General features: G+C 41.2%; 1 protein-coding gene across 1 annotated transcript in view; it reads left to right on the top strand.

The window, feature by feature from the left end:
- Positions 1-26,099, top strand: part of LOC145444389 (complement receptor type 1-like) — a 51,926-nt gene extending 25,827 nt beyond the window's left edge. The window contains exons 11-43 of the mRNA XM_080322368.1: positions 1,221-1,412; positions 2,436-2,624; positions 3,413-3,601; positions 4,115-4,300; positions 5,080-5,265; positions 6,091-6,276; positions 6,340-6,528; positions 6,728-6,916; positions 7,652-7,840; positions 8,374-8,562; positions 9,170-9,358; positions 10,269-10,457; positions 11,127-11,312; positions 11,501-11,683; positions 11,838-12,026; positions 12,288-12,476; positions 12,891-13,079; positions 13,650-13,838; positions 13,904-14,092; positions 14,739-14,924; positions 15,691-15,879; positions 16,740-16,931; positions 17,824-18,012; positions 18,309-18,488; positions 18,552-18,740; positions 19,288-19,476; positions 20,540-20,722; positions 20,905-21,093; positions 22,144-22,347; positions 22,406-22,517; positions 22,898-23,049; positions 23,755-23,918; positions 24,681-26,099. Coding sequence (XP_080178494.1) covers positions 1,221-1,412; positions 2,436-2,624; positions 3,413-3,601; positions 4,115-4,300; positions 5,080-5,265; positions 6,091-6,276; positions 6,340-6,528; positions 6,728-6,916; positions 7,652-7,840; positions 8,374-8,562; positions 9,170-9,358; positions 10,269-10,457; positions 11,127-11,312; positions 11,501-11,683; positions 11,838-12,026; positions 12,288-12,476; positions 12,891-13,079; positions 13,650-13,838; positions 13,904-14,092; positions 14,739-14,924; positions 15,691-15,879; positions 16,740-16,931; positions 17,824-18,012; positions 18,309-18,488; positions 18,552-18,740; positions 19,288-19,476; positions 20,540-20,722; positions 20,905-21,093; positions 22,144-22,347; positions 22,406-22,517; positions 22,898-23,049; positions 23,755-23,918; positions 24,681-24,854 — 6,068 coding nt within the window. The 3' untranslated portion in view covers positions 24,855-26,099. The remainder of the gene's footprint in view (positions 1-1,220; positions 1,413-2,435; positions 2,625-3,412; positions 3,602-4,114; positions 4,301-5,079; positions 5,266-6,090; positions 6,277-6,339; positions 6,529-6,727; positions 6,917-7,651; positions 7,841-8,373; positions 8,563-9,169; positions 9,359-10,268; positions 10,458-11,126; positions 11,313-11,500; positions 11,684-11,837; positions 12,027-12,287; positions 12,477-12,890; positions 13,080-13,649; positions 13,839-13,903; positions 14,093-14,738; positions 14,925-15,690; positions 15,880-16,739; positions 16,932-17,823; positions 18,013-18,308; positions 18,489-18,551; positions 18,741-19,287; positions 19,477-20,539; positions 20,723-20,904; positions 21,094-22,143; positions 22,348-22,405; positions 22,518-22,897; positions 23,050-23,754; positions 23,919-24,680) is intronic.
- The last annotated feature ends 783 nt before the right edge of the window (positions 26,100-26,882 follow it).

Genomic DNA, 26,882 nt, shown 5'->3' with positions numbered 1-26,882 from the left:
CAGGAAAGAAATTGTTCAATTTGGACACAACACAAGTTATACGCGACTAATACGCTATACAGCATTCGCAATATATTATAAAACGCGCGTGGAAACGAGTTCGATATCATCATTACGATATTATGAGTATTTGAAGAGCTTCTTGAAGGAGCAGAATGTCAAGAATCAATAATCAATAACCGCCTATGGTGGGACTTGAATCCGAGCCGCCTGCGTAAATGGCGCCGTCGCTCACCACTGCGCCCTGCAATTGAATAATATTCTCGTGTTGAAGCAAACCCGAATAATGTGTCAGACGGAAATATACGGATTTACTTCAATATACATATACTATTCAATTCGTTTTGTCATAATATGATCACGTAAATTTTTGAATTCGACTGGCAGAGTGTTTTTGTCTACGGCACCAAATTCATAGAAACGTTTCTGCGCCGTCGATTTTGATGCGATTTCGAGTGCTTATGTAACAAACTGGCGCGTGGATAAATTATTTTTTTCTTTATTCGTGATGAAATTATAATATCTTCTCCGAAACGTGCGGACTTCCACCATTAAACGATCGAGGTTGCGAAATTCGACAGTAATTTTTCGAGAAGAAAAATTTAGGAAATTATAAGATTTTATCGTCGACGTCATTAAAGTATGCGAATATCAAATCTAAACAATCGCAACGGCTGCATTCGACGGGAGATATCGCTGATGGCGTGTGAGCGTTTGGCTTTGAAGCGATTATATCGCGTTCGATCGCCAACCATATAATTAATTGTATCGTCATAACGGATCAAAATTCTGAAACCTTCCTGGTCTTCGATACGGATCTTAGTAATCTTACCATATATACGAGAGGTGGTGAACAGTAGGGTTGTTCAAAAATAACTTTTTTCGGATTCCGGGGATTCACTGCTTAAATTGATAGGTTGACTGAAAAGACGCTACACATCAGATTTGGCTCGATTCCAACTGGTAGATGTGTTTCAAAATTTTGAATTTATTAAAACAAAAAATTTCTTCTTCAAATTTCACTGTCAACCCATGAAATTGTTATGTTGTCTAAAAAGACGATGCTTAACAATTTTTGCTCACCTCCAGCCGGTAGAAGCGACGTTGTTACACTTGCGAATTTTGGATTCGCAAAAAAGCCTGCGGACCGAGGATAATCCTTGACTAGCAACGCTGAATATAGTTTCACCATCATTAAATACAAATTTTATGAATCACAGCTCGGTGTGCCCCAGAATTACCCCAAGCTCCCAATGACGGAGGGGTCATCTGCAGTAGCGGAAACGAAATCGGGTCGGAATGTACGTTCTATTGCGACGACGGTTATTACATCGACGGACCGACCACCACGGAATGCCGCGAAATGAGAGTGGGAGCAATTTGGAGCCATGAAAAGACTCCGACATGCGTTTGTAAGATGAACCTTTCTCGAAGACGTCACGCTGCAGTGGTGGCCAATTGCCTACCCGTGATATTCATCCTTTTTTGGCTTGGTACACATGTGTTGTGAGGAACTCATGCTCCTCTGGACCATGTTTACTGATACGGCACGTACCAAAATTGCACACATACTAACAGATCACCATACTACCCATCATCATAACAATTCAAAAGTGTTCCCAACACTGTTAGCTCCCAGCCTTCACTACGTAATAATGAATGGCTTCAATTTCCAATATATCATGGAAAATGTATCGATGTTACTAATACGCGTTAAGGAAAGGGACTGAAACTGGCAGAATCATGTCGGTGACAGCAGGAAAATGCCGAGTCATTGCGCTAAATCCATATATCAGGGATCCTATTCGCGGATACCAAAATATGCTGATTACTATGGGAAATCCTACATCCATCTTCTCCCCAATCGCTGGATTGATAAATCCCCGGATTGGCAGTAAATCCACGATACTTGGTGTATAGTGATTGCTCAAGACACATGTCCGATTACTTTAAATAGTTTATTTCGCTCATTTCAGTCTGGTCGTAGTGCAGTTGCCTTTAATGTGCTTTGAAGTGCATGTCTTAGCTCCGTGTAGTAGATTAACAGCCTAGAAAGCTGTCAAGCAGTTCCGTCTTCGTTTACCTATGTTTCGGCGAAATAGGTCGGTACTGTTGGCTTTTTTGTCTCGACCCTGATATTGTTTCGGCCTTTCGTGAAACCCCTTAAGACTACTCGACAGACCGTAGTTTAAAAACCCATGGCTGAGCTTGACACGTCTGTACTGCACCCTTGTATATCTTTTCGTAACGGTGCAGTCCGTGCATATTTTAAAACGAGACGCCGGTTCCAGGTCACTGTCTCATACGATTCATTCTTATTTTGTGGCAATGATTAGCGTGCAACGCTGTACGCCTGTGCATATTTCTATGCGGTTGATGCAGCGCTTTCTATGGCGAGAAAGAGACCACGAAATTGAAATCATTTCATTTCACAGTACGATGTCCGCCCGATACACCCGTCGATCCGGATCACGGCTACAAAATATGCTCTGGCTCCAACAGAGTCGGAGCTGTGTGTACGTTTATGTGTGATTTCGGCTACACTATGCACGGAACGGCCAGAATCGAATGCAGAAGAGCGAGAACTGGGGCCAGATGGAGTGCGGAGCCGCCGACATGCTCTGGTATGTAACGCCTCCAAGAAATATAATGCTGAATATACTATTCAAATGTATAGTGAAGTTATGTGCCTCCAAGAAGCTCTTCGTTACCGACCAACTCTACGTTTAGTACAAGATGCGGTCAAAGTACAGTCATCGTCGCTACTCAAGTAGAAATACAAGTAGCCTCAAAACAGAACTACCAAGTAGAAGTGTAAGTAGTCTAAACTCATAACTACTAGAGTATGTGGTGCAAGTATAGTTGTCTACTTGTCTACTCCGAAAAAGTAGAAGTATCTCATCACCGAATACCAAAGACAGAATTTACTTCCAGAAAAATCGGAGACTTTTGGCGATGTCCAAGCCAGTAGCGTAACCAAGTCACGAGTCAATTTTACGTTTTTAGTTTTGACTCGAGTCGAGTCATTTTCAATTCGCACCGAGTCGAGTCACGGATCAGTGGGTCGAATCTAAGTCATTTTGTTAAGACTCGAGTCCGAGTCCAAGTCATTGCGTCCACTGTTCTTTATCGAGTTCAAGTCAGGTTCAAATCACTTCTGTGAAACTCTAGGGTGATATCTAAGGCCTCGCATTCGTATTATACTCATTTTTCTCACTCTAAACATTTTTATTCGAATATATCGAAGGCAGTTTCTGGGTTTATTGTTCATGTATCGGCCCTGCTACACGATACTTGAATCAAGTTTTATAAATTGAATCGAGTCATGTCTAGTAAACGACAAATTGCGACTCGAGTCATTACAACCCCGGGTCCATCGACGCTTATACTGGATTCATTCATTTTATTCCAGCAACATGCTATCCTACATTGCCTGTATCGCCCGTAAACGGATTCGCGACATGCACGGACGGGAACGAAATAGGATCGATGTGCACGTACAGGTGCGAAGACGGCTTCATCCTATCCGGGCAGGAAAATACAGAATGCGTTTCGCGGGGTACTGGAGCGATCTGGAGCTCGGAGACTCCGATATGTCAAGGTATGAGCAGAGATGAGTACCCAGTATCCGTACTCATGAAGAAGTAGAATGAACGCAGTATACATTCCTACCACGCTACAAGTTCAATCAGCGATTCCCACTTTATGTTAAAACTACTTCTAATGGAGTTTTAATGTCACGGCCTGAAAAGTCCTCATGTAGGCTATACGCTTGGGAGTAGTTACAAATGTAGATCTAGTCGTGGGCTGGCATTGGTCAAAGCAGTGAGTGTTCCTACTCGAGTAAAGGCAGAATTAACACTGTGTATTTGTAAATTTCGCAATTTCGTACAAATAGATTTGCCTAAAACCAAGCCGCACAAGTAAGTAGTACAAGAGAAAACCAACTTCAAAAATGTAGAAATATTTAGTTGCTGACTAACTCTGCAAATAGGAGTATGCGGTCCGAAAAAAATGTCACTAAATGCTATGCTAAACGATTCTCCAGGCCTACTAGTTCTTTTGACGAGCTGCATCTGCATTGAAATAACGCATTCCGTTCAATTTTGAATAGAAACATGCAGGCCGGCCCTGTTCCCACCTTACAAGGGAGTAGTGTCATGTTCGAGAGACAGCGAAATGGGCTCGGTGTGTCATGTCAGCTGCGAAGACGGATTATCCCTGAAAGGATCGGGCACCATCGCTTGCATAGATAGAGGAGAAGGACCGGTGTGGAGCTCGGAGATGCCAATTTGCGTCCGTAAGTGATTGTTGTTGAAATTAAGCCAACAGGTGAGGACAGACTTTTACAAACTACCAATCGAGATAGTTGACGGTCATCTATATAACTACTGTTTTCAAAGCACTTCTAGTTATAGTCCAGTGGCGGATTTTGAAAAGTGAGCATAGTTCTAATTCTACGTGCGATTTCTAACGAGAATTATTGCCGAACAAAGAGAGAACACGTGTCGTCGTTGGGCCTGAATCCTGATACCGGTGATCTGTTGTGCGGTGTTATTGCAGTCATTGTTAGCTCACAGTGATCGCTACTAACAGTGACTTAGCCAGGGGCGAGATTTGTTGATCAAAATTCTTCCCATTTTAGCCGATGCGATTCCGATAAAATAAAAATTAGTGACTTTCTTTGGAATTGAATCGATAGTTAGTTGTGTTTTAGTTTGTGAAGTTGCGGATTTTCGAAGGTCGTTTAGTCCTAGTTCTAGTTACGCATTTTGAAGATCCAGCAGTTTCTATAAGTCTGATCTCTATACCACAGAGATTGAGTGAATGGTATACCTCCTGAACATATTTTAGCTGCAGTTCGAATACGGTGACTTTCTAAGAATAAAGAATGCTGGTAATATTTTTTCACAGTTACAACATCTAGTTGAAACCACACCATATTTAGAGGGCAGTGCCGCTCAGTCATTATTAATTCATGATAACAATCTGCAGGGAGATTGCTCGAGTCTCTGTGAATCTATATATAATTGGATGTTGAATAATTTGCTTTTGACACGCATATATTCATTTGTGCAGCTGAATGCGCCACATCGCTGTCCCGTCCAGAAAATGGCGAGATTAGCTGCAGCCACGGAAATCAGCTGGGGTCAGAATGCTTATTTTCATGCTACGAAGACCACACTTTGGTGGGCGACGAACAAGTTTCATGTGTCGAGCGCGGAGATAGAGTGTTCTGGAATTCGGTAACACCTACTTGCATTGGTAAGTTTCATCTGATTATTATGATTTATGATCTTCAATTACCACGATCGCGCAGTTCGAACAAAAAGACATTCTATCCTATAGGTTGCTTGATTATAAGGCAACATGTTAAGATCAAGCGCTCTATACGAAACGATACTGGTTTTAGTGTAACGGAACTGCTGACAAGTAAATAGCCTACACGATGGAGGATGTCATCGAATACGTCAAGGAAACGCGGCGCGTTATTTGACAATGCAAATGAATATGAATACTCAAACTGAGGAGTCTGTAGCTAACTCTAATCGGTAAAACTAGTTTTGTAACATTAAGACGGTGTATTTTTTGTCGTTCCGCGTGTAATGTTCTGTAAATAATAATGTGCAGGTTAGAGTGCGTATACGTTGCGGTGACGCGAAATTCTTTAATGCGAGAAGTGTCACTATATTTTCCTCTACATTTTAATAATAATAATAACAACAACAACGAATTTAGTAATAATTTAATATTTAATGAATTTAATCTAATAATATAACTGAATTATACTTGGAATAAAAAAATCAGCATATTTCAGCATATTTTCTGTAATTTGAGTTCTTCATTTTCAATCAAGTCTATCTCTTGAAACCTCGCCAATTCTTCATTTACCGCAATTCTGTAGTCTGACCTCTCCGACAATTTGACTTTATTGCTGAGATTTTATAAATTTACATCAATTATTTTCCATAGGTCAAGGTTGCTCTACGGATCGTATGCGTATTTACCAGATTTACCGCGAATAAATAATATAGTACTAGAGTTTCCATTCGTTACGATGGACACTTCAAAATTTCTTATTGTCCGCAGCGGATTGTTCGCCGTTGGACGCGACATTTTCAAACGGGTATTTGAGCTGTTCTGAAGGCAGCCGTGTTGGTTCGTCTTGTTTCGCAATTTGCCAGACTGGATATGAATTAGTTGGCGCGAGCACGATCGAGTGCGTGGCATCTGCGGGCTTTGCGTCCTGGAACGCACGACTGCCCGTTTGTCGAGGTGAGTATTTCAGTGTTTAAATATACGTGAGATTTTCCTATATAACTCTTATGTATTGTACAGCATTGTGTAGTCCTACAACGCCGGCGGCGCCCCGATACGGTAAAGTTGGCTGTACAGACGGCAATGAATTGGGCTCGGTGTGTACCTTCGAGTGCGATACCGGGTATAATTTGGTTGGATTCGGATCTACTGTATGCTTGCAAAAGTCGCAAGGCGCTTCGTGGAGTAGACAGACACCGTTTTGTGTTGGTGAGTCAATCATGATTGTCGATATATACGAGTATCATTCGTTATAACGTTACGGCAGTATGAATCATCTCCCACTACCTGACCCTATTCACGAGAATAAATACTCGATTCCGATCCGAGTAGCCTACTTTAATCATTGAGCACAGCTCCATATTATCAATATCTTGAAAATATTAACTTCAATTACGATACTTGCCAGCTAAATGTGGAGATTCACCGCCTACCGCACCGGCCAAAGGATCGGTGTTCTGCACTAACAGCAATGAGCTCGGGTCTGTGTGTACCTATACATGCTTCCAGGGACACATAATGGACGGCGAAGGGACGTCGGTATGCGTAAAAAATCGACGGGGAGCACTTTGGTCCAGCGAACAGCCCACTTGCATACGTGAGTATCGATGACTTTAGCCCAGGGTTGTAAACAGGTCACAAGGTTTTGAGTCACAAGTCAATCTTACATTTACAGTTTTGACTCGAGTAAAGAATAGAATAGAACAATAACGGATATACGCGCATTTTCCGACTCAGTCGTTACGGTTGAATACCCAGAGGTACACTGCCGAACCGGCTAAAAGCTGTATTTTCGGTAGTCCTATATAGCTGGCGACCCGGGCGCTCAAATTTGGTCGTAATAAGCTAGCGCCGCACTGATTCCTAAAATGCAAACTAAAATCTGGCCAAGGCAATGGAATCACCCCGAAATAACCCTCAAAGTCGTAAAATCGGCATTGTTTCGAACAATCGCTCGACACATTTGGCCATCGTTATGGTCATTATGTTGCGGCGCTCCTATTGTTTGGAACAATCGGCTTTGGCGGCTATTTCACAATCGCTACATTGCCCTGCCCTGACCAGATGTAAATTAGTGTTTTCGGGATCAGTGTGACACTAGCTTTCGATTAAGGCCTGTGTTATTACATTTGAGGGCTCGGGTCGCCAGCTATAAGACTGCCAGTCATGCTGCTTTTAGCCGGGTCAGCAGTACAATTCTCTGGGTATTCAAGTGTGACGGCTCGAGTTGCGCATATATACATAGGTTAGTAATCTATGAGTAAAGCGAAGGGCTGGAATACTAACTTATTTACTTACATTTACATCATTTACCACTATTTCATCTACACAGCAACATGCGGCAATTCATTGCCCGAAGCGCCGAGACACGGGAGAGTAAATTGCACCCGTAGAGGACGATTGGGTTCTGTTTGCTCCTTCAACTGCGACAAAGGCCATACGCTGGTCGGAAAGAGCCGAATGGAATGCATAAGGAGAGGGAATGGGGCTCAGTGGACATCGGCACCTCCTGTATGCAACGGTAGGTGTTATAAGCCTATAATTACACACTGTGATCAGAGCTGAAAATCTAGGAAATTTTCAATCTTTCCAAAATAGATTAGAATCAAAATTATAGCTACAACGTTTGTTCCGAATTAGATTCTGATTTGGATGACTGATTTCTCAAAAACTTGGACATTGAATGAAATTTCGAATTAGAAAGGAATACAACGAAAATGAAGTTCATATCAAATACGAGTTCATTTTCGTAACCCCGAGAATGACAAATGTCTGCATACTAAGATTGGTTCGTTTCGCGCTATACAGTTCTCCTGTAGAATTTTCAGGATAACAAAAATCAGATTCCAATTAAATTGTGAGCACACAACTTAGATCATAACTAGATCAACGGCATTTCGTTCTAATTGGTCTTTTTATACTATAGGAATTATCTAGTTTTCCAAGAATCACTGTAATAACGCACATATGTGATGTATGTTATATATGAGTATTTTAGGCTATATATTACACATATGTCATGTGCGCTTATTGAATTGTAATAATCTTATACAGCGAGATGTAACCCGGCGGTGCCGGCTCGTCCTGAAAACGGAGATCTGCTGTGCAGCAACGGAAACGAAAAGGGTTCAGTTTGTAAATTCCAGTGCGAATCGAACTTCAGACTTGTCGGAGACGAAATAACCACATGCGTGGATAGGGGCGTAGGAGCTGCCTGGAGCTCGGAGTCGCCAGTTTGCGCACGTATGTTTTTTTCGATGTGAAGGATATAAGTTATTACTAATCTGTTCTCAATCTGTAGCAGTATGTTGACCAAATTATTTTGCTTATCATACATCCCCGTGGGCAACGAACCATGTATCAGTCGTCTCAAACTCCCTGGCCTGTTGTTTGTTTATTGCATGTGGTTACTTGTGGACTTTTATGTTGATCTAATTGAATGACAGCACGATAAACGTTCTGTCAATATCAACCATGTAGAATTTGCATGACAGACACAATCAAGGAATGAAATGTAGGCTACTGCAATTTCTGTTCCAGATCTATCGCGCTTCTTTGTGGTGCTTTGAACACTGGAACTTTATGCTCGTTGTACGGGCGTTTGGGAACTGCTCCTAATAGACCTCACTGGCGTATCGTTGTGTTTGTTGATTGATTCGTTGATCGAAACTATAATTCTCGTGATAATATACCTCTTGGTGGAAATAGGGGCGTATAATTTCGGTACTCAAAATATCGGGTTTCGCTACTCGATTGGAATCATTACGATTGATAATGTAGATTCGATTACTCGGATTACCGTGCCCAGTACCGCTCATAACTGAACTCTTGGCTTTTTTTCCATTTCCAGCGACATGTCAACCTTCCAAACTGCAGGCTCCGGCGAACGGAAACCTAGAATGCACGGACGAAAATAACTTGAGATCAACCTGCTCCTTTTCGTGTGAGCACCGTTACGATTTAGTCGGCGACGAGACCGTGGTTTGCGAGCAACGAGGGGCCGGAGCATCTTGGACTTCGTCACCCCCTGCTTGCATCGGTGAGACTGAATTAAATAATTTTCTTCCTACTGTACTGTCATTCGTGGGAAACTGCTTCACACTATACGCAGATTGAACTTATTTATGAACTCTCGTAATTTGTTAACAACGCGTCGTTGAAGTGAAGTGAATCCCAAGACTGCTTTTCCCCTGGCAGTATTAAGTAGGCCAAAAATTGGTGTTTCAGTACTACAATCCGGTAAAGTAGACGTATTATACAGGGAAAACTTCTTGAATACTTCAAACAAGTCGCTAATCCACCTGATTAAATGAAACAAGTAGATAGAACTATGTAATTCAAAGTTTATATGTAGTAAATCTGGAAGTCGCACAAGAACAAGTACATATAGTGCAAATATATAGAAGTAGCACACTAACAAAACCACTGGAGTAAGTGATACAAGTAGATAACGCCTACTTGAGTAAGTGACACAAGTAGATAAAGCTACTTGGGTGTCGTGGAAACGTAGAATTACCTCATCCATGATGACCTCCAGCTATTAGGGAGGCGATAAAAATATCTCGAGCTTAAAATTAGCGACCACCGATTAACTGACAGACGTATACGCCACCTCGACCAGATCTACTTTACAAAACTACTTGTTCGTATACTTTTCAGCGCTTTCATAATCTACTTCCACTTGCAGCAGTTTTGGTACATCTACGAAATCGTTACTTCTATACTCGCAAATGGGTAGAAATTTAGGGCGTTAAATCTACTTCTACTTGAGTAGCAACGTGGACTACTTTGATCACGTCTGGATATACCTCTACATGTGCTCACGTACTCTGAAGCACATAATTCACAAAGCCACGTGGTGTATTTTATTAATTTAATTTATTGTAATTTATTACCTAATTAACCTCTGAATCGCTCAAAATGTTCATTACTTAAATTCCGTATTTCAGCGAGATGCACCAAGACTGAAACACTGCTAGTGAACAATGGCACCGTTTCGTGCACGGACGGCAACGAAATTGGGTCCCTTTGCTCTTTTGGATGTGATCCGGAATACACGCTGGCTGGGTCAGATACGGCGAGGTGTGCCGAACAGGTTATTGGTGCAGCGTGGAGTACAGAGAAACCAAGATGCAATCGTAAGTCACTGGATAGAATTTCAGTCGCATTATCACACATAGGTCGAAAGGCTATACCATTTAAAGCAAGCGTTCCAAACCTTGTTTACACCGTCGGCCTTTCAAGAAATTCCAAAAATAAAACATTGGCCCCCTACTATTTTCAACTGTTAGAAAAAATGAAGATACGGTATTTAAATTTAAAAAATTGTTTATACAGTAAAGGGTACGTAGTTGAAGTATACACACACTGTAAACATAACAGTACATTGATTAGTTATTACATATTGAGTTAATGTGATGGTTGTTTCCAAAATGTCTTAATTTCTGGTTTGGTGGCTTATGGAGGGAAGTAAACTCAAGATCCAAAAGTAACTTATTGCTGTTCTAGCAATTTTATTGTTTTTTTTTCTATTTCTTTTGATGCATAGTACTATAGACCTAAAAACTTGATAATTTTTCCTTGCGACCTGAAAACGGCTGATGGCCCTCAGCTTGGGAACCTCTCATTTACAGCATTCTCAAAATGCCTAGCAATATCTCATAAAAGCGATACTACATCGCATGTATACCAATTATATGTTTGCACTTTGTTTGTCTTTGCTAAAAGCATATTTTAATACGAGTCAGTTATATATTTCCCGATCATCAATCAAAGCATGAATGAATTAATGTGACTTAATTGTTCAGCGCGATGCGCGAGACATCCCCGGTTCGTGCGAAGAGGACAGGTGTCGTGCACAAATGGCAAGGAGCTTGGATCGGTATGTACGTTCGAATGTGATGATGGATTTGCGGTGGAGGGAGAATCGGAAATAGAGTGCGTTGAAGAGAATTTCAAAGCGCGATGGAACTATCCACTACCCAAATGCATAGGTTAGTAGAGTGAGATTATGAATCGTCTTTAATATCGATTTGGCATGGTTGTATTGTCCAAAATGCTTACCGCAATGGAATTGCTAGTTTTCTCATATCGTTTATGTTTATGACACCGAGTCATTTGAGTGCAGTTTGTTGGTCAAGGCAATGTTTTTTTTTTTTAATCTCACTATCATTCTGTTCAGCACGTTGTCCACCGCTAACATCGCTCACGAGAGGACAGATATCTTGCACGCGGGAGAACGAAATAGGATCTTGGTGTTCATTTACTTGCGACCGCGTCTATGTTCTAACGGGCGAGGGAACAGCAAGGTGTGTCGAACAAGAGGATGGAGCAAGTTGGAGCAATCCGCCTCCTTCGTGTGAAGGTTTGTGTTGCAGTAGTTGCAGTGGAGAATTAAGCTGAGGGGACTGTATTTGTAGCGTCGTTAGTCATTTTCCGCTAACCGATGACCGGTTTATCAGCTCCTGCCTAAATTTTACATTGTACCATCGAACTGCACTCTGCAAATCTATTTACAGCACGCTGTAGGCCAATGACACCCCCTCCTCCAACGAATGGCGTCGTGGTATGCAACAAGAAAAACGAGGTCGACTCCGTGTGCACCTTTCGATGCAAGCCTGGTTTTACAATGTTCGGCAGTAGTACCACTACATGCACTGAGAACTTCATTGGTGCTACGTGGGATAAAAAGACTCCAACGTGCATAGGTGTGAGTTAGGGCTGATACCTCTCTAGTTTAGTTTTGTACGATGACGATTGATGCCGTCACGCATGACTTTCCATATTAATAGTGGCTGCTGTGTCAACTCAATATGAGTTAAAAGTCTAGTTTAAATTTATCATCATGATACAACCAAACTTGCTGACGATTACCCATGCCGTCATGCTGTCATATAAATATGAATACATTATTAAATTGTATATTGAAATACTCTCCCTCTGGTAAAATTATGCTTGATGATTCTCAGCAACATGTGGAGATGAACCCACGAACCCACCGAATGGCGGCAACATTACGTGCTCGAAAGGAAGTGCGGTTGGATCCATTTGTTTATTCACGTGCGGCCAGGAATATACGCTCGTTGGAAGTAACAGGATGAGGTGCATAGAAAGAAGTAGAGAGGCGTCGTGGGACGTCAAACCGCCAAGCTGTGTTCGTAAGTACCTATAAGTCAATGATTCTTAATCGGGGTTGGCTGAAGGAACTCGTATTGCATAAGTCCCTCTGAATTGTAGCAATTATTCATTATAATAATTTGTTTTTGTTTCTGCTATGCTTTCATCCTTTTGTTATGTCGCTTTTTAAAGTTTTCGTTGATGCACAGTTTATTTTGTGCGCCATGCAGTTGCATGGTAATGTATTGGATTTGTAACGTGGCATATTACTGTTTTTGTGACTCGGAGAAATACGTGGTTCAGATTAGCGAAAGGGTTCGCCAGTTCAGTAAAGGTGAAAATCACTTGACCTAAGCACAATTCCAAAGGTGTGACCTTTTATATCATCTGAGATCAGTACATTAACCCAAATAATTTCTTTTTTATGCATATATGACTCGGGAATACTATTTTAGGAAAATGCGATCCCGCTGTTCCGCAAGCGCCAAGGCATGGTTCGATCAGCTGTAACAAAGAAAACGAAATTGGTTCTATCTGCACGTATACATGCGATCCCACATATTCTATATCTGGAAGCAGAAAAACGAGATGTGTGCGACAAGGGATAAAAGCATTTTGGGATGAGCCGACCCCGAGATGTATCGGTGAGTGTCTTAAAGATCAACTTATATGGAAATCAATCACAATTTAAAACATGTAATAATAAGTCATTTGTCATTTGTCAATTTGTCATTTTTGGGTGTTTTGGTCGAAGAGCAAGGTACCAACAAATTTGAAACAAACTGTATTCTGGAAACCAGTATTCGCAGGCCTATACCTTGTATAAGTTGGATTTCATTTAGTCTTAGACGCAGAAACATTAACCCCATATAGGCACCCCCGACCCTCGTGCATACAGAATATAGAGTACTGATGATCTGATCGGGTAAGAAACTCAATATGGAGCTTGGTAGTGACGTCGTTGATACGATTGTTGATATACAATATTTTGAATTCTCTATACTATAGTTGCTGACCATTACCCCTGACGAGCGTCAGCCGAAAATATTCGAGTCTATTGGAATATATGAATATGATATTCAATTGTATACTGAAGTTGTGTAAATCCAAGTGTCTCTTCCAATCAATATGAATTCACATGAATACGATTATTTGAAGTGAGCTATACAGTACGCCCGCCGCCTGTAAAACAGTTTTATTCTTTCGCCATCAAGGTGACTGCTCACGTGTATCCACGATCGTGCCTCGTAATGCAAGAGTGATGTGTTCTGACTCGAATAAGGCTGGCTCTGTTTGTACATTCCAATGCGACAACGGGCTATCTCTCGCCGGTAACCGACGAACTGTATGCCTGGACGATGGGGACGAACCGAAATGGAGTAAGGAATCTCCAGAGTGTGTCGGTAGGGCAGTGTATTTGACACGGTAACGAATCGGAGACTTTTAAAACGATTTGTATTACGAACAGCACCGTGCTTTCCCCTCACTCCCAAATCTCCACGAAACGGAGGCTTGGCTTGTACTGATAGAAACCAAGTAGGTTCTGCATGTACGTTCCGGTGCAACGCGGGGTATCAATTAGACGGGGACTTGTGGACGACCTGCAGGTCCATCAATGGGAAGTCATCTTGGGGTGAAGCAAAACCTACATGTGTTGGTGAGTAATTTAATTTATTAAACCAGGTTAACTATACCTGTCCGCTGAATAAACTTTTACAATACCTCGGCATATAACACGCAACGGATTATTCATGAAACAGTCGGATTATTCATGAAATACGTCCGGACAATAGCAGTTATTATTATTAATAATAATATTGTCATTATTGTCTTGCTTGACACACAGTTATGAAGTTTATTGCCCTTTATGCTTTGTGGACCCGCTAATCATTGAGTTACGACCTCGAAACTTGGCACATGTGTTGGATGACATCATCGAGATGTGTAGGCTTTACAAAACCTTGTCAACCATCTCAGTGTGGAACACCGTCAAAATCAATACAGACCGATGCCGGTTTTGCTTAAAAGCTGCAGATGTATCGGCAATAACAAATGGCGCAAAGTCATTCAAGCGCGAGCCGCGCGATTTTAATCGTTGCCCTGATTGCCCCCGTAACCTTTGAGTACACAATGATGCACCACGACACAGATATTGTAACGGTTCGATATATTTTATTACGTAATATGTAAATAAAAGCCAATACGTAGTGTAGGTAAAATGACGGTAGTGTTTATTGTTAATCTGGATTTCCCGGTGTAATATGCAGCCAAACGCCAGAACGTAATTATGTATCTATTACCAGTGAGGTGCGCCTCCGAACCGGATGAACCAAGAAACGGCCGAGTCACTTGTACAAGGGGTAGTAAGCTACGATCTGTTTGCACATTCAAGTGCAATCAAGGTTTCAAGCTCGTGGGAAGTATCAAAGCGACATGCCTGAGATTGAGAAAGACTCCGGCGTGGAACAAGCCAACTCCCAAATGCTTACGTGAGTGTGGCCGATATTTTGTGAAATTATCTCATTTTATGTTCTTCCCGAGCTGCACTTTCTTTCGCGTACAGGATAAAATTGCACTTTCACCCAGAGATGTTCAGTAACGGAATACTTCTTCTTCGGACAACTTTAGTATAGTGCTTCCCAACCTTTTTCAGTTCCCGACTCACTATTAATGCAAGTTTTATTGTGTGAACTACAATGAGATATGACCAAGCGAATGGAAAACAAAGTATGGAGGAAAGAAGCAATGTATACTTTGCAATTAACTATTATTGCCAAAGTTTAGTTTACGTATGTTATATACTATCAGATCAAGTATAGACTTGATTGGCCTAATTTTCAAAGTAGGAAAATATTCAGAAATACCTTAAATTGAGGTATACCTATCTATAGGCCTACACCTATTTTCGACCAACCACCCCGTGTAAGTTCGTAAGTATTACAGAAGTTTATTTTGTTTACTTGCAAAACTGCTATCATATCAATAAGTAGATTGCTGGTACCCCGTAACTACTGAAAGCATTCATCTAAGACATATTGAATTTAAAACTATAATGTGAAGAAATGCTTTTGCGACCCACCTAAAATATATTCGCGACCAACCAACGGTCCTGGCCCACTGGTTAGGAAGCATTTCTGCATAGTATGTATGCCTATACTCGCAATACTTGCTCTGCGTTATTTCTCGTCTACTTGAGTAGCAGCGCTGACTACTTTAACCAAGTATGCTTCCATCTGATTTTAACAACTATTTCAGCCATCTGTACCGAACCAGCTAGTCTGGCTCCTCAACACGGGCGGGTGACGTGCACCAAACAAAACGCGATCGGCTCGATATGTCGGTTCACGTGCGACGAAGGTTACGAAATGGAAGGAGACGCTAGAGCAACTTGCGAACGCGAGTTAGGCGGCGCTTCATGGAATAACAGCCCTCCGTCATGCGTTGGTAAGGCCTATATTTCCACTACATACTCGAGATGTTGTGATTTTTGACTGCTTTTAGTTCTATTTGAAAAGAGTTAGGCAAAGCCGTTTACTATTTACTCTGGATTTTGAAATTTAGAAATTAGTTTTAGGATGACTATTCTTCATTTATATCAGTGATATTGTCATAACCCCGGTCCAAATCCCCCCCATCCCCGAGAAAATATTTTCAAAGATTCTGGATCGAGTATTGGGCGACGAGTCACTCACTATGATATCATACAAGTATGGATGGTATTTAAAGTTCAAATATGTACCTTTTATGCGACCACAAAGAAAATAGGGCTCGTTATACGCCACGTAAAGAGAGTGTGGTAATTCTTAGACCATTCATAGGCCTTCATTGGACTTTATGGCAATGCTGTTGGTCAATAAGGGCTTCACGGAAATGTCATTTCCGCTAACATCAATAGATTTGCGATACACGTTTCGTATAGCCTATGCTGCGTTACGACCACTTGGGGTTTTGAGGCTTCTTCGTTCGGGAAAAAGGGATACAAACTATGATTATCGTTGATATTTTAAAACTCTCGAGTGGAAAGGAGCGATCATTTCAGAGCTTGGAATAAAATCGTCTTTCACTATTTGACGATAAAATCATTTTAATTAAAACTCGTTTCGGATTAGCCGCGGAGATGCATCTTGCCTCCGATTGATATGTGATACATCAACCAAGCCGAAGTTTTTGGATTACCTACTTCAGTACCTGTCAGACATGTCCTTGTATGTCCTTGTATGTCCTTGTTATGGCGTGTTTTGACATTGAGTAAGACCTACAAGACGACTATAATCCACTAACCACTGCGTATCACACGTCTTCAGCTCGCTGTCCGCCTCTGCCGAAGTCATCAAACCTGCTGATCTCTTCGTGCAGTGACGGAAACAACGTAGGCTCGGTATGTTCCTTCCAATGCCAACCCAGCTCCGAGCTAGTAGGAGCGGATGCGATATTTTGCGTACACCGTGGAGCGTCGCGAGGAGGCGGATGGAGCAGACCTCCTCCGTCCTGTATAGGTTGGTAAAGCTTTTTATCACGCGTCGAGACTACTTCTAACAATAAGACCTGGAGCTAGAATTATCTAGCTGTATAGTCAGACAGATTTGAGCGAAATGCTAATTCATGGATACCTTTAAGTTCTAGATATCCCCGGCTATAATTTTAATCTAACTTGTGAAATTTTCTATGCTTCAATTTTAATACTAATCTATTTTCTGATATAGATGAAAATGCTGCAGTAGAATTGTATAATGCGAACCGAGCCATGCAAGCTTGGCGTACAGACATTAATGGCCACATTGCTTACGAGAACGAAATCTGATTTGGCTCGATGTCTTTCTACTACTATATTTCTTTGAATTTAAATGTTCTAATTTTATTTATTTCAATTAATTTTAATTAATCTAATTTCCAGTTTTCCTGAATCAGACTGAACTTTGATTTTCTATGAGCTGAACTTGAGTTCTATTGTATTTCGGTCAAATTATGAGTTTAATTCAATTTTTTCGCGGATTCAGAAATTCGAATTCAATCTCAATTACAAAATGTTTCTATGCTCCAGTTTTAAGCCTAATCTAATTTCTGATTTATTGAAAATGTTACGGGATGATTGTATAGAGCGCGAGTCAAGTTAATGGTGTGGGGACATTTCCCATAATCATGTTTATGAGAATGAACTCTAATTTCTTATGTACTGAATTTGGTTTGTTTTTTCTTTTAACACGAACTTTAAATTGAATTTCCATGTTTTTTCAGCGAATTGAGTAATTCGTATTGTAGTCTAATTTAAACAAGAACTTGTATCGTAGGCCTCGGTGTAACTATAACTCGAAGTCTATTCTTACATGGAAAAGATGAACATTCTCTAGCAGTACCATATACGGGCTGATAATCTTGACGTGCTTCCAGAAATATGCGACCCGGCAGTGCCAGCAGCCCCGGAAAACGGTGCCGTGTCCTGCACTGACACCAATCGCATCAATTCCGTGTGTGCCTTCGAATGCGCCGAGGGTCTTTACCTGAATGGGCAAGCTAAGACGGAGTGTGTGAGGAACAACGATACAATGCAATGGGACAACGAAACGCCACAATGCATCGGTTAGATCCATTCAAATATATTCATACATAGTAAATATTCTTCACTTTTCAAGTCCCGTATAATGATAGTTATAATTCGAAAGACGACTCCAAGTCGATTTACATCTTCCTATTTCTAGTTCCAGTTCTAGTTCTGCAGTTCTAGTTGCACATTTACATATATAGTAGATTTTATATGTCTGGTTCCTATATTTTCATTATATGTGGTTGTGGTGTTTAGAAAGTATAATATTATTACTAAACCGGCGATGAACGAATATAATTTCTGTACATTATTTCTGTACTCCGTTCCACAGTTAAATGTCCCGATCTCCCGTCCATCCGGCCGCAGAACGGGGATGTGTTCTGCACAAATTCAAACCACATCGGCTCCATCTGCTCTTTCGAATGTGGAATTAGATATAATCTTATCGGCGATATCACCACAAACTGCAGGGAAGAGGGTAGTTGGGACACACAGCCGCCCATATGCGAACGTAAGTGCAAAATTGGCAGCCTTATTCGTACACTTACTCAAATCCACGAAATGAATCGTGCAGCTAAATGCTTTCCCCGGACACCAAGGGCTCCAAAGCGCGGAAGCGTCAAATGCAACGACTCAAATCACATTGGATCGGCTTGCAAGTTCGAATGCGACCCAGGTCTGACCGTGAAAGGCAGCAAACTGACAACTTGTGCAAAAGTAGGCGCAAGTGCGAATTGGGACATGCCAGTACCTGAATGCAGTGGTGAGTATTCTCATTCGAAACAGGGTTTTTTAATGTATGGTTCGTAAGAAGTTCGTAAAAGTAGATTTGGTCGATTGAAAAGGTGACTACTTTAAGGATGAATTATCACCACTAACGCAACACAACTAATAACACTGCAAATTGCGGCAATTTGTGAAATTAGATCTAGCTGGTGGTCATTTGACAATTTCACTCATAAACGTACAAGGAACCAATGCAAAAACTACTTTCCACCTTCCAAGACCTAAAACATAAATCTGTGATTCCCAACATGGGCGATATCGCCCCCTCCCTCCAGTGGGTGATCTTGAGAAACAAGGGGCGAAAATACCAAAGGGGCGACTGGATGGGGAAACCGAAGCATTCAGTTAGATACATGTAATTGACACGATCGAGATGAGCACGAGAAGACGGCTAGCATACTAACATTAGAAATGCATTTCATTCCGATGTGAGAAGTTTGGGTCGCGAGATCTTCAACACCTCAGATTTGGGTCGCATTTTGAAAAGTTGACGAGGTCGACATTGTAGCGAATAATTTTTGCAGAGACTTGTCCAACGGACACCCCTCCCGTGCCGAGAAACGCCGTTGTGTCGTGTGACGACGGGAACTTCGCGGGATCATTCTGCACGTTCGGATGCCGAGAAGGTTACGCTCTTCAACAAAGAGGTAAAGCCGTGTGCCAAGCAAGGAAGACGACCACGACTTGGCGGAGAGCAATTGTAAGATGCATTGGTGAGTGTTGTTACCAACATGATATAAACTCGGTTATATAATCACGACTGCGTTACATCACATAGGCCAGGTATGTGTCTGATTTCGAAGACTACTCCATTTTGTTTCAACACCTTCCTATCTTTCATTGTATCGCAGTATTGGGGTGTATTGAAATGATGAAAACTGTAGCAATAAATTGAATTGAATAACCACATTACCGACACAAACGATTTCACGTGAATCGTATAGCCTAATACAGGGTCCCCAAACTTTTTTGACTGAACGCCCCCCATATCAAGTTCGACATATCGTTATCTCCCTAAAAATCTAGAGATCATCAGAAACGAAGTACGTCTACTTTTCTGTAGTACTCCAAGTAGGTTTATACCAGGGATGGTGTGAACGTGAGGTTTGCGTTCGCGTTCTGTGTATGAACCTCGGAAATTTAGAGGTTCACGTTCACAAACGGACCTTGGTAGGTTCTGCACTGTGAACCTTTTTCATGTATTACAATTTCCACGTCATTCCACATCTTTGGTTCGTGGTTAGGTATCGGGTACAGTACGTTTATCGTGTCTTATCGCATTGTACATGTCTTGTTCAGATAAAAAATATAATCCGACGATTATTGATATTATTATGTGTATGTTCATTTATATATCGCTTCACTGATATGTAGGGTTGGAATTACCAATATGACATCACTTGACGTCAAAAGGTTCACGTTCGCGTTCACACAGAACCTTTCAGGGGTTCGCACCATCCCTAGTTTTTACGTGTTTAACTCACTAAGTAGGTGATATCTACTCGTTTCACTTACTCAAGTAGGTTTGAACTACTTGTTCGACTTACGTAGTTCTGCTTGTATGCTACTGCTAAAACACATTTTCCAACGATGGAATATTACTTTTCGACTGTGTACATACATTGAACTTGGCAGAAAAATTAAGTAAATTGACCGAAATCTGTAATATTATCTTCCCAAGTACTCAAATTCACATCCAGCAGGGTTTAACGTCTGCCACCTTAGGAATCACTGGTCTAATACACATTACACAATTGACGCGTCAATTCCGCACAGAGAAATGCCCGGTCATGAAGAACCCACGATTTGGAGCAGTGACGTGCACTGACGGTAACAACATACGCTCGACGTGCGCTTTCTCGTGCGGCACTGGTTTCACTATGATCGGAGCGCCTGAAATCACCTGTAATCCTCGAGGTTTAAGATCGTCATGGTCAGCACAACCTCCCACTTGTCATGGTAAGTAAAAAGGGCAAAATCTAGGATAAGTGATTCGATTCGGAAACGAGTATTCAGTATTCGAGTCGAATCGTTACAATTGATACTCAATTCGGATTCGAGTGCTCGAATCATTGTCTAAGCATTGAGCTTCCCACTCAAGTCCGCATTTTGGGCGATTAATTACGTTGATGCTTTGCAAGGTGGGTGTATACCCGAAGTTCTGAAGGCCCCCGAAAACGGAAGGGTGGTATGCACCGACAGCAACAACGTGGAGTCAACTTGTTCGTTTCAATGCGACCAAGGATTCTCGCCGGTGGGAGATAGGACATCGCGCTGCACGTACAACGATTCCGGCATTTTCTGGACGAAAGCTTCCATGCAGTGTGTTCGTAAGTGTTTTTTGTCACATTCTAACGTCTTTTAAATATGTGCGATAACTTTTCAATAGTTTAAACATATACGGGCATTGCCTATACCGACACAACGATTGATGTGAATGTGTGCATATACAATTATACATATACAGTGTTAGGTTTTACATGAAGTCATTTTAAGTTGCCTATAAAAACAACGCACATCAAATTTCGCACAATTCCAATTCGTGAAAGCGAAGTTATTAGAGTTTAGATTTAATAAAAACGAATTAAAAAACGAACACATGCATTACTAAAGAGCCTGCTAATACAATTCATAACATATTGCCATCATAGCCACCAATTTATAGTTATGTGCCAAAAAAGTATTGTAATCTTGCAGCAGCAGGTACTGTTTTACTGTTGTTGTTTATTTGGTGAAATTGCTTATCAGAGTTGCTGAGACTTTTTAAATTTATTATCTTAATAAAATATACTTATTTCAATAGAATTGGTGTCATATTCAATTTAAATATATGGCAATATCTCTTGATTCCAGGCAATTATAAACATCATTTAAGTACGAAAATAAGCATCACGTCTCGCTTATAATGAGCAACAGTTTTTGGCATAGCTAAATGATAGTTTCATACCGCTAGTAGGCTGCTATTTTGTTTCAAAATACGTTTCTATTCTAGTAACTTCGATTCTGCGGGTTGGAATTGACCCGAGTTTGTGTCGCAGCTTTTTGAATGTTGCTTAAAACAATCACTCCAATCCCTACAATGAAATAAATTGGCGAAGAGAGTATTCGCATATGATTCTGTCAGGCACCAATTGCTTATCCCATATATCAAAGAAAAGAAAGAAAAAATACTCATAATCGTAAAAAAAAACTTTAGACATGCAATTCAAACTATAAATGACACAGAAATATTCACCGGTGGCAGTATGGGAAATGTAGTTTTAAAAAATAAGTGAGATATTAAATGTACGGCTGTGAACAGTGTATATAGTTTTATATCTTGAGGTCTATATCAGTGGACCATGGACGTTTATGTTCCAACGTAGTCCCTGTGCTTACAGAGGAGAAGTGCTTTCCTCCGCGTGAACTGCTCCAGCACGGCAACGTATCATGCACCGATCAAAACAACGTCGGATCAGTATGCAAGTTCACTTGCACCAAAGACTCATACAAACTATACCCGGAAGACCTGGATACAAACGTCTGCAAGGATAAAATCGGCACTTCTGTAAACGACTGGAGCGGTGCGGTACCGTGTTGCGCCCGTGAGTTTTTGTAGCAATGTGGAGTCGGACACGGATATTCACGCGCCCTTTTGTACAGAGCAATGCCCTCCGAAAGCCAAAATGGATGCGGTGATTGCGCTGGATTCGTCGTCATCTATCGGGGCGGAGAACTGGAATACTGTGAAGACCTTTATCGAAAATATCATAAGGTTCTTGTTCTATCCCGTTTTATCGAAGTATTACAAGCTTACAAGTGCTCGGGTAGTCTCAAGTAAAGGCCTTGGTTATTACACGTATCGAATAGCACGAAATCGATTGGGAATTGCCTAATTTGGTGACGGTACCAAATGCGTCTGGTTTTAGCCTCTATGTTACAGCTGTTCTGCGTGATTGTTCTTAGAAAAATTGCCCCTCGCGAGCGCTCTTTTTATTTGGTGATACGGTGGTTGATATGCAATATCTCCTTCTCAATTTTCTACTAGTTGCTGACGATTACTCCTGGCGAGTATCAGCCTCGGGTTTACTTCGATATGAAGATATTATTCAATGGTAAACTATATAACCGACTAAAGCAAATATTTTATTGCAGAGCATTTGAAGTTTCTAGCGAATCGGCAAACTTCGCAGTGTTCCGGTACAATGCAGAGGTGGATAGGGAGAGTGAAATTATGTTGAAAGATTATCCATACAATAAGTTCGGTCTGATACAAGCCTTCCGAAAGATTCCCTACTCAGGATCAGGTATGAACATACTTTTCTACGCCATACACTTTTCCTACCTATAAACTTCGTTTGGACTTAAAAAATGTTGTGTTTGATTTATACCGTGGTGTAAGTCTGAGGTCAGTCCAGGTTTCGAGTACCACGGGTATACACACACACTAGGGGTATTCAAAAATGACTTTTTTCAAATCGTACTGGCTACTTGATAAATTTGTTAGGTTATACCTAATTTAAGCCTACACACCAAATTTGGTTCAATTCCAGCCAGTGGAAGTGGAGTTATTGCTGTCGGAAAATTTGGATTTGAATAAAATAGTATTTACGGTGACCAATTCTTTAATTAGTTATTATAGTGGTCCCCACCGTGAATACTATTTTATTCTAATCCAAATTTTACGACGGCAATAACTCCGCTTCCACTGGTTGAAATTGAACCAAAGTTGGTGAACATCGTTTCTATAGACAACCTAACACATTCATGGAGTAAACAGAAAATTTTAAATTTTTTTGTTATCTAATTTTTTATAATAGATTGAAACTTTCTTCTCCTGTAGCAATGCGGTTACTGGCTGGAATTGAACCAAATTTTGTGTGCAGGCTTAAATTAGGTAACCTAACAATTTTATCAAGTAGCCAGTACGATTTGAGAAAAAATGTTATTTTTGAATAGCCCTAATACACACCAGTTTATCACGTAATCACGTGCGTAACATATCTCTTTAGGCACGCATACTGGAAAAGCTATGACGCATATCCTGGAAAATGTCTTGACAAAGGAAGCCGGGAATCGCCCGGACGTCGCAGACGTTGTGATCGTCGTCACTGATGGAAAAGCCGCCGATGATTTGTCAACGCCGGCTCAGCTACTGCGTGATGCCGGGGTAGAGGTATGGAAAATTCTCTCGTTTAGTTCCAGTCCAGACATATATAACCGCATGTTGTCGACGCAATAAAAGTGAAGGAGTCGACAACCAACGAGTCACTCGCTTCGTGGAAGTGGCGCGTCGTTCACTATGATAAGCCCTCTCGTAAAATTGGAATTGGAAGCAGTGTGTCATATGGTACTGCGGAGGACCAGAGGTTCGCATTCACAAACGAACCTTTGACAGTTCTACATTGCGAACATTTTTGTGAAGCAAAGTTTTACAGTAATCTCAGTATCGTTGATAAAAATTCTTTGAATTGCAACTACCTATCACTTTCTGCACGACGGCAGCTGTAGGCAAGGAAAATGAACACAGAACTGAAGCAAACCTCTACCGTTACTCAAAATTGAGCGATTGTCGAGAATTTTGCTTGCGATATCACACTTTTTTTTGGGCCCCGCGATACCGAATTTCATTTCACTACCATCTACCAAGCATACCGTAAAGAGCCAACCAAATTACAAATATATATACACAATCAAACCGCATCCTAACAGATGTGGCTTACCGACTTTCCGGGCGCTACCCGACTGCCCTCCGTGACTAAATGAATAAAACATCTACCTTAATACAACAAAATACCCCAAGAGTTTTTAATGACATGACAAGAAGCGTGCTCTGATTGATGATAGCTGCTCCGACTAAAGAGTCCAATACCAGAATGGCGTATCGAGACCCCCAGCAACTGCTACTAAAGATTTTTAATTTCATTCACCTGTTTAGATTTACGTCATTGGAATAGTCCCGCCGCGGGGTCGTCTCGATTTGGATCAACTGCGCGAACTGTCGGGAGACGAGTCGAACATTCAAATCGTTGCTGGCGGTTTCCAGCAGCTCAACTCGCAGTTTGCGCGACAGATCGCCGGAAAAGTATGCGGAAATCCATGCCAGCGATGACGCTCCACATCGTGACTGCCACGGGAATATACAACAAGTGTTCGGCGTCTTGAACTAGTCATATACACACGACGCGACTCATACGTTGTGTTCTTCACGAGACAGGAATCGCGCGCAGAGAAATGCAGTATTGCGTCACTCATTATTTAGTCTTTACGTAGTTCATATCATCTTTTTCGTTATTTCTTAGTATTGTTATCGGTTCTCTGGTTGTGATTCAAGTACGCGTATGAACTCAGCCGCAGACCCGCCAGAACGGCTAAATGTGGGTGTAGTAGCCAAGAAAAGTATCGGTCATGTACTGATGGCATTTAGTCAAGGATTTTCTGCTCATAAACCATCTGGACAAAAATGTAGCCTACATATAGGCTATATCAAGGCGTGCACAGTGTCGGAAGGAGAGCCGGTCCGATATCGTATTTTTTCAACCGACACAAATCAAACCTTCGACGATAACGCCGACAGATTCTGCCGACATTCAAAATATATGGCATCTAGCTTCGGGTGTACTTCCACAACTTCGGAGCATTTATTCGAACAGCTTTTTAAAAATTGTTTTCAGCCATTGCAATGATTGGATAATGGGCATGAAATAAATTAGAAGGGCTTCATCTGGACGTCTGTAAGCTATAGAGAAAAAAAAACAGATCGGCCTTCCAGTTACTGCTGACTCCCTACTCCCATATTGACACGTCGCGAAAATCACCGATATATTATACCACTCATGATCGGTAGCGATATTTCTCGAGTAGTGGCGAACAGATCGGACGGGGTCTAGCCATAATAGTATTTATTTCAACGTTGGTATTCCACTGAAAATATGATCGAAACTTAGTATTAAATTGTAGCCATGTAAGACTCAATCGCTAGTTCAAGGTCAATAATCCTAGAACCAATAAACAGGGTACTACACATTGACTGGAAAACTTAGTTAAAACGTCCACACTGGCACGCAAGGTCCTGACGATTACGATGACACACCACTTATCACAATTCGGCACGACTCAGAACGAATCCGCCACAAGATATGCGTACTTCACAATCTAACTCCTCACCTGGACGCGGGAGACGTACGGCGCTTGTTTGCAATCCTAAGTACCTCCCATATTGTATATATTTGTCCATAGTTAACTGACTGATATGCCATTGTTCTTAATTTATGTCCTGCATCGGATATTGCTGTCTGAAACAGTTATTTGCTTTGTGCTTATTTTTACGTATATCTATAAATATTGCAATGATCGTGATTCGTCGATATGGGTTGCACGTTGCAAGATTTTTGGGCGACATCTACACCACGTTCAGCATTTACAGATATTATTAGAATCAGAACTATAGATATACTAGACAGGTTATACCAAATTAGACCAGACTTAAAATGACGGAATTTGGAAAATGACTTTTCTTCTCAAATTGTACTGGGTACTTGATAAAATTATTAGGTCACCTAATTCAAGCCTACACACTTAATTTGGTTGAATTCCAACCAGCGGAAGCGGAGTTACTGCCGTCGAAAACTTGCGATTTTTTATAAAATAGTATTTACGGTGGGCACAACTAAAATATATAATTAAAGAATTGGTCACCGTAAATACTATTTTATCGATAATCCAAATTTTTCGACGGCAATAACTCCGCTTCCACTGGTTGGAATTGAGCCAAATTTGGTGAACATCGTTTCTACAGACAACCTAACACTTTCATGGGGTGAACAGAAAATTTTAGATTTTTTGTTCATTTATTTTCACGTCAAAAATAGAAACTTTCTTCTGTAGCAATGCGGCTACTGGCTGGAATTGAACCAAATTTGGTGTGTAGGCTTAAATTAGGTAACCCGGGGCCTGCGATATTTCATCAAGTAGCCAGTCCTAACATAGATCATGACGGTACTATGGACGGTTTGCGTGTCGATTTGCTCCATTATTTTTATGAGATCACTTTCAGAACTTTTACCAAGTCGAAAACTAGCCTACCGTATACTTTCTACTGTCCTGGCAATTGAGAATTCAATGCTGCGGAATCCACCAT

The sequence above is a fragment of the Botryllus schlosseri genome, chromosome 8 (genome assembly GCF_051294905.1).
Source record: "Botryllus schlosseri isolate E-star chromosome 8, Bs_hap1, whole genome shotgun sequence".
Taxonomy (NCBI): Eukaryota; Metazoa; Chordata; class Ascidiacea; order Stolidobranchia; family Styelidae; genus Botryllus; species Botryllus schlosseri.
Note: the sequence above shows the minus strand (reverse complement) of the source record. Positions and strands in the feature narration are given on the sequence as shown.